The sequence below is a fragment of the Mya arenaria genome, chromosome 5 (genome assembly GCF_026914265.1).
Source record: "Mya arenaria isolate MELC-2E11 chromosome 5, ASM2691426v1".
Classification (NCBI taxonomy): Eukaryota; Metazoa; Mollusca; class Bivalvia; order Myida; family Myidae; genus Mya; species Mya arenaria.
Genome location: NC_069126.1, coordinates 66,083,088 through 66,091,801, shown reverse-complemented (window position 1 = coordinate 66,091,801; position 8,714 = coordinate 66,083,088). Strand labels below are relative to the sequence as shown.

The window sequence follows — 8,714 nt, the reverse complement described above, 5'->3', positions numbered from 1 at the left end:
GATTCCAATTTTGTTAAGAAGTCGCATTTAAGTTATCACTTTGACCAAATTTTGTAGGTTATGAGTTAATAAATACCACTGGCAATCTTTCTTTTTCCATACATAATATACAGCCATTTAACGTTACTCACATCAAGAAAAGTGTACAAAAAACATTTAAAGAGGATAAACAAATAAACACGTAAACTACAGTTATGAATTGTTCATAAAACACGGATTTCTGTTCAGACAGTATTATTGGCGGTAATCACTAAATATTGCTTGATTGGGACTGATTATTGCCGCTTTATTTTATTACAAGGGCTATCGAGCCATTTTCCGTTTCCCTTTTACAATAATATACCTGCGATAAGTACCTTATAAAACATAGATATACAGCCCGATACGCATTTTCCTTGATATAGAACAAGTTAATGTATCGTATAAATAAAACAAACCAGTTATTAGAGCTAACTAATTGCTATATGGCGTGAGAAATGTAATTTTCAAAGGAAATCTCCGCCTTGATGTTTATCGGGCGTGTCTACAATAAAGGTAGGCGGGATTATGGGTAATTATAATATGCATTTATCGATCGACCAATCGGAAAATTCGACGCGAAAAGCGGCGCGCTACGATTGGTTAAAGGGGAAAGGTCGTAAAATGTAGCTTCGGTTATTAATGGCGACAACTTCATGTTGTCATCAAACAGCGATTTTGTAACATTAATGCAAAGATAGTGGAAAAGGACTCTTTACAGCAACTATTAAAGTTAGATGAGCTCACATTGAACATTGTTCAGTGGCTATTTTAGAGTTTGTGTGAAAAGACGGACACTTGTTTGTGGTATAGTGTTTTCAGCTAACGCAAAACATCGCGCTAGTTTTACATTGAGCGTACAGGACTTGAAGTTTGAATACTTACAGTGACTTATCAACATCCGCAAACATGATTTCACCAGCAGTAACATCAGTTACCGACATGCCGACCGTCGTGCAACAGAAGCCGTTCCATCGTCCCGGATTCCCGCCGGAGTACCCGACGGTGCCGTCACCCATCGAGCGCGGCCATAGCTGCCCGACTTCGCCTGCATCTCCCTGTTCTACGTCGTCGGAGCACGACTCGAGCCTGGAAAAGTCCGCGCCGATGGACTCCGACCACTCGGATGAAGGCAACATGGAGGGACATCAGTTCTACCGGAACCCACACGCTATGGATAATGGTAGGTCTTCTAACAACGTTCAGTTGTTGTTTATTCTAGATATCGTATATACATATATAGCAACTGGATGTATTCGATATACACACACTTGTTTGTTTTAGTACGTTTTAATTTGTTAGAACTTCACATTTCTTCTTTCTATCTTTCTTATTTTCTTTCTTTCTAATTGTGTATTTTTAAACTGCAACATATTCCGTGGATTTATTTCTTTAATGAAATTCTGAGACATTGCACAAGAAATGGTAATATTCAATATACCAAATGTACATATGTCAATGCTACCTTTTTATTGTTACCTATCTAGTCAACATGTATACCTCCTCATAGATGTTGGTGATGTTTCATTCATGATATAGCATTTAAATTATTTCCCACAACTGCCGTAGTTAACATCATCTTATCATACCGTTAAGTGTCAAAAATGCTAAGATTTAGCGAAAATGTAATTACATAAACATTCAAATTAAATGCCTAGATACATGCGTTATATCTGCACAAAATGTAAACATAAGATTAGGCCAGTGGTTTCTCGTCATGTATGATATCGTTTCTCTCAGCTATGAAAATACTACATCTAAATCAGTACTTTTTATTTATCATTATTATTATTGATTACACGGTTTAATCATCTATTCATAAATTCTAAGTAAAAAAAGAGTCGTTATTTTAAAATACATCAAATACAGAAAAGCCTGAAACTTGGTTTAGAGGTTCGCCGTGTAATAACCAAACTATACTGACTCTGAATTAATTATACGCATTAAAGCAAAAAGGAAACGTCAAAATCCTTTCAGTACAGCTTTGATCATTTATACGTTTCTTATCTGTAGCTACTTTAGTGTTTTATCGCTAAATATTTGTTTTGCTTTTTTATTTATCGTACTAAATACTTAAGACGCATATTTCTGTTTCAATAAGAAAATAAAAAAGAACGTGTTATGTTTTATTCGTTAATTGTTCGATCGAAAGAAATTATGTTATTTCCGTATATATAATTATATAGAGAGATTAAATTGCTGTGTAGGCTTATTTGATTCAATAAATAATTAAATAAATAAGTGAACAAATATATAAACAAAGAAATAAGTAAAAAATAATAAAATAAATTAAAAAAATAATAAAATAAATTAAAAAATAAATAATAAAATAAATGAATAAATAAATTAAATAATTAAACAAACAAATAAATAAATAAATAAATAAATAAATAAATAAATAAATAAATAAATAAATAAATAAATAAATAAATAAATAAAATAATGTGTATTGCATCCTATTCATGGCAAAAACAAGTGTTTAATTTGATTTAGATATAATATTAACGTGCGTGCGGTAAGAAATAAAATTTGTCAAAAAATCTCCATTGTTGGCGAGGGTCTGTGCAGGTCAAATTGTGCAACATATCAATTTGTTTCTAGATGCATTTTGTCATGACATTTTTAGATTTATTTAAAGTATTTAATGTCAGGGTGTTTTTCAAAGTTCGATGAACAAATTAGGATTCAAATTTATAGAAGGAAAATGCATATTTAGAAATAGCGATATTGAAGTGATGTGTAAGATTTATTAACAAAGTAAAGATAAATAAAAAATAATAATTGCTAACAAAATTAATTATAAAAAAATATTTACGATATCAGCTTTTCACTAAAGATCACTTTCATGAATTATTCAATCAGTTCATGGCGTCAAATGCGTCCAAAGTATTTCATAGAGGTATTGTTTGTCTAGAAAAGGTTCGCCCACATTTGTAAATCAACGCCTAAGAGGCCATCTATATGCAAGAACGTTCGAGGAAACATTCGAGCTATTGTTGTATCGAAATTTGTATCGAATGAGTCAAGTCGTTATATATTATTCTTCGTATATTTAATTTGACAAATTGAATTGAATTGCCCTTTCGTACCTGTCGTCTTGGAAAATCATCTGGAATAGTTTTTTGTGTTATACGATATTCATAACTTGCTTAGAATTGTTCGAAGGCTAATTTAAAACAGGTGTGTATACTAAATTGATTTGATAAATGAAAAACCTTCAAGGTTGACGCTGGATTTTGGAAATGTGACATTAACGTTGACAGTCTAGTGCCCCTGGAAATTTACAAATTGTAATGATCTCACGCAAAGCATGCTTTTATGATGTCTTGATATTTTATTAATGATGCTGTCAAAGATGTTGCGTTTTCCTAACACGTTTGCCAATCACACAAACAAATGATATTTCGACCGCCGTATCGCGTAACGTTAATGTGTCGGTCCCTACAAAGCGGTTATCCCACCTTAGAAACATAACTGTTTGTAGAAACGGTCAGCCATTAGTCTTAAGGAAACATTACTGTTTAAAAGGAGTTAATTTACGTGTTCCAACGTTGCTTAGATCATGCCGCAACGTCAAATTAACGTCTTACATGTCGGCCGTTTAAAACGTCTCACTAACTTTCGTACACGTATTCAAATTAACGTTAAACATCTTCTCTTGTGCATGGTCAGTTCCAATCTTGTCGAACAAACTAGCAGTTGTAATTGAGACGGTTTATTTCAAATTACCAAATAACCTTATGTGACCACACCGTTTTGTTTGCGATCCGGTTTTTAGAACTATTTTCTGATATTTTCTGTCCAGTTTGAAAGTGATATTTAACCTTTGAATATCGAAACTGTAATACATATTTTAGTCAGTTTTCTTTCCGAATTTGCTTAGAATAACAAAACCTTTTGAGTCGAAACAAAACTATTGGTGGGTGTGTTTTAAAAATGGTAGGATAATCAAATACGCCATGCTGTGTGTTACAAATACAATCGCAATGAAGGATTTCAGGCTTTTTGGCAGAACCTCTTTCAGACCTATGAACAATCGAGTTAGCCACGGTGGGTAACCACGCAGAATTGGCGGGGCAAAGATCAACTAAAACACTGATCGACTTGATTTAGAATGTGCAGAAATATTCATTTAACGTAATTATACTTTACTTAATACGCCAGTATCATGCACGGGTTATATCAATCAAGTTTAATTTGTATGTAACCGACAGAGAGGGCTGTATAAAATCAACTAATTGGCATGAAATTTGCTGCAATGTTCATTTAATTACACTCGTGCCAAAGTCTCAGCATTTTTTGACATTTATAAAAAGAAAACCCTTGAATAATGTGAAAACAGTTAATAGATAGTGATATACTTAAGGCATAGATTTTAAAAGGACTGTCCGAAAACTCAAACATTCTCCGACTAATATTATTACCATAACATTTTTTTATCGACCCTGACAAAAAATATATTGCGATTATTATGGCTCATTAGTGGGAGACGCGATTGGATTGAAAATGGGCAAAGTTACATAGAAATAAATAGGTGACCTCTCTACGCTTTATTAGCTGGGTGCTTTTTTTGTTCCGAAATTCTGATCTTGATATGCAATAGACATACAATATGGCCGACGAAAAGCCATATTGTCATAAACGCATACATTAGAAGTTAAATTGGGTATAAGACGCATTGGCTTAAAGTTTCATGGTGAAAAGAATCTCTCGTTTATTTCGCAACTAGACGAATGATGATTAATATATAACATCAGACAACGAAAACAGATACCTGCTTAAATGTGAAACTGAAATGATTTTTCAGTATTTAGTGCAAATATTATGCAAACTATGTGTTAAACAAGACAAGTGTTCATAGTTTAAGTGGTAAAGTTATCCAACTGTCATTTTATTTCAGTTGACTGAATTTAACATGCATAACAAGGGCCCATCACACGCACTGACATTTTCAATTAAAACCAATGATCGCCATTGTATAAGGTTATAACGCACCCACTGACTTTCAATACGAGACACAATTTTTGAAAAAAGCTGCTAAATTTGAATGCAATTACCACAAAAATGTCATTTACTAATAATTTCTATATATTTTACGTAACAAGCTTAAAAACTCGATCGAACATGACCAGCATTAATCACTTTTAAAAAGATTTTGTAGTCATACATATTTGTACAAATGAGATATACTCACGAACAACAATAAACACGCGTTTGGAAAATATTAACATTATATGATTATTTATGACTAATGGTTGTATTAAAGGATGATTAATAACTAGGAAGCTGATTGACTTTATTTTGTTTTATTTTGTTTAAGTTTCATTTCCCAGTCTTCTTCTTCTTCTTCTTCTTCTTCTTCTTCTTCTTCTTCTTCTTCTTCTTCTTCTTCTTCTTCTTCTTCTTCTTCTTCTTCTTCTTCTTCTTCTTCTTCTTCTTCTTCTTCTTCTTCTTCTTCTTCTTCTTCGTCTTCTTCTTCTTCTTCTTCTTCTTCTTCTTCTTCTTCTTCTTCTTCTTCTTCTTCTTCTTCTTCTTCTTCTTCTTCTTCAACAAAAACAAAATAAACTGTGAACTCTTCAAAATAACATAAATAATCAAGTCTCTCTTTAATTATTAACTTCAGATATGTCTGGACTGGACAATGGAGTGCGACGTTATCGAACGGCGTTTACTAAGGAGCAGATCGGCTTGTTGGAACGTGAATTCAGCAAGGAAAACTACGTCAGCAGACCAAAACGTTGTGAGCTCGCTAAACAGCTCAATCTCCCCGAGAGTACTATCAAGGTTATTATTATTATTATTATTATTATTATTATTATTATTATTATTATTATTATTATTATTATTATTATTATTATACAGTACGTTCCGGAAGTTCAAATTTGATTTCAATAATATAAAAATGATTCCTTATGTGATCGTACATGATTCTGTTTAAAAAAAGGCTAATGGTTATTTTGTTATTTTCAGGTTTGGTTCCAAAACCGTCGTATGAAGGACAAGCGTCAGAGGATGGCAATCACGTGGCCGTATGGAATCGCCCCAGATCCCCAGATCTATGCATACCTCGCGGCCGCCGCCGCCACCTACCCGTACGCCCTTCCCAACCCGGCATCACCCTACCCATCATTTCCTCATCCGGGTCTATACCAGTCGCCAGCGTCTTCTGCTTTCTCGCCACTTACAGCACCGGCAGCTCACATGAAACCCATGTTTGACACTCTGCCACCATTTCCTGGTTCCCTAGGTGTACCATCATCTCTCGACCGACTGCCTACGTCACTTCCGACATCATCAGAACACGCAACAATGGACTCGCTATCTCATAGATATAAAGCTGAAAGTGCATCGTTAAATGGATTTCCATCTATGTCAACACTAAAGTCCTCGTGCCCATGCGGTCTTCCCACATGCTCGTTATCCAATGGAATTCATCCTAGCTTTCCTACGTCTCTTCCGTCTTCCCTTCCGGGCGGCCTTCATCCCGCTCTTCATTCATCTTTGTCTACGTCACTTCCAGGATTCATGACGTCACCACTTAACCCACTTTTCTCTAAGGGAGACATGGGCAAACACTAACTGAATAGAAAAGACTGATAAAACACGTGATCTCATTATGTCGTCTGTCTTTTAATGGTTTTCTTTATACGTTCAACATTCCTGACAACAACGAGACAGTGCTTGGCATTCAATTATTTTATACGGATGTTGTTGTTTTTAAATGGAAATAATAGTGCATACTTACCGATTGGAATGACTAACTCATTTTGTAAATGTATATAAACTTACTACGCATATTTTCATTACATTTTTTATACTGTTACATTTGCATTATTTGTTTGAAAGTTATTATATTCTTCTATATATAGGAATAAAACATTGCAGCTTGACACAAATTGTACAGATTTCATTGTTAAATGAATTAACTATGTAGATAAACTACTATCATTAAAATGATAAAACATCAGTTTCTTTGTTTATTAATTAATTCGAAGTTTAATTATCAAGGAATTCTTGCCATTAAAATGCATTTGAATTTCATATTTTTACCTTGAAGTGTTGCAACTGAAAAGTATAATGAAATAATTGGTAAATTTAATGGTGTTTTCCTTGACAGTACTGTTAACATATGATAGATTCATATGTTTATTATGACGTACAGTACACTGTCAATTACGACCGTGTCTTGTCCGCACAACACATCATGTATGACTCGACCTAAGACCATGCGTTTTACTGATCGCGGTAGTCTGCCCTTGGTCAGTTGCTTTTGGTCATTTGCCTTTGGTCAGTTGGACTTGTCAGTTGCCCTTGGTCAGTTGCCTTTGGTCAGTTGAACTTGGTCAGTTGCATTTGGTCAGTTTCCCTTAATGGTCAGTTGCATCTGGTCAGTTGTCATTGGTCAGTTGCCATAAGTCAGTTGACATTGGTCAGTTGGTCAAACTTCTTGGTCACGGCAAATGTTCGGAAGAGAAACATGGATCCTTATTGTAGATGGTCTTATCCGTAGATAGCCATATTGCTTTTGGATCAGCATGTCAACGGTCTAGGTCAAGTTCAACTGTCCGCACTTATCATCTGAGAAATATTTAATCTTTGATCAAGTAACTTCACTGGTAGGTGTAACTTGATCCATATCCACAAACGTCTTACACTGGTAACTTCTACTTGACCTATACACACTTACATCTTGCATTGATTGGCTGTACTTGACCCATATCCACTAACGTCTTGCATTGATTGGTTGTACCTGACCTATAATCACTTACGTTTTGCACTGGTTGGTTGTACTTGACCTATATCCACTTATGTCTTGCATTGCTTGGTTGTACTTGACCTATATCTACTAACGTCTTGCATGGATTGGTTGTACTTGACCTATATCCACTTACGTCTTGTATTGATTGGTTGTACTAGAGCTATATCCACTAACATCTTGTATTGTTTGGTTGTACTTGACCTATATCAATTTACGTCTTGTATTGATTGGTTGTACTTGACCTATTTCAACTTACGTCTTGAATTGATTGGTTGTACTTGACCTATTTCTACTTACGTCTTGTATTGATTGGTTGTACCTGACCTATATCAACTTACGTCTTGAGTTGATTGGTTGTACCTGACCTATATTAACTTACGTCTTGTGTTGATTGGTTGTACTAGACCTATATCCACTTACGTCTTGCACTGGTGGATTGTACTTGACCTATATCAACTTACTTCTTGCACTGGTAGGTTGTACTTGACCTATATCAACTTACGTCTTGTAGTGATTGGTTGTACTAGACCTATATCCACTTACGTCTTGCATTGATTAGTTATACTTGACCTATATCAACTTACTTCTTGCACTGGTGGGTTGTACGAGACCTATATCCACTTACATCTTGCATTGATTAGTTATACTTGACCTATATCCACTTATGTCTTGCATTGATTGGTTGTACGAGACCTATATCCACTTACGTCTTGAATTGATTGGTTGTACGAGACCTATATCCACTTACGTCTTGCATTGATTAGTTATACTTGACCTATATCCACTTATGTCTTGCACTGGTGGGTTGTACTTGAACTATATCAACTAACGTCTTGCATTGGTTAGTTATACTTGACCTATATCCACTTACGTCTTGCACTGGTAGGATGCACATGACCTATATCCACTTACGTCTGGCATTGATTAGTTATACTTG

At 34.7% G+C, this 8,714-nt stretch overlaps 1 protein-coding gene across 1 annotated transcript; it reads left to right on the top strand.

Annotated features, from left to right (window-relative positions):
- The first annotated feature begins 690 nt into the window (after positions 1 to 690).
- LOC128235145 (homeobox protein vab-7-like) lies at positions 691 to 6,977 on the top strand. The gene is made up of 3 exons (XM_052949888.1): positions 691 to 1,201; positions 5,642 to 5,802; positions 5,989 to 6,977. Exons 1-3 carry the CDS (start codon positions 928 to 930, stop codon positions 6,595 to 6,597), a joined length of 1,044 nt encoding a protein of 347 aa, XP_052805848.1. The 5' UTR covers positions 691 to 927; the 3' UTR covers positions 6,598 to 6,977.
- Positions 6,978 to 8,714: the final 1,737 nt, after the last annotated feature.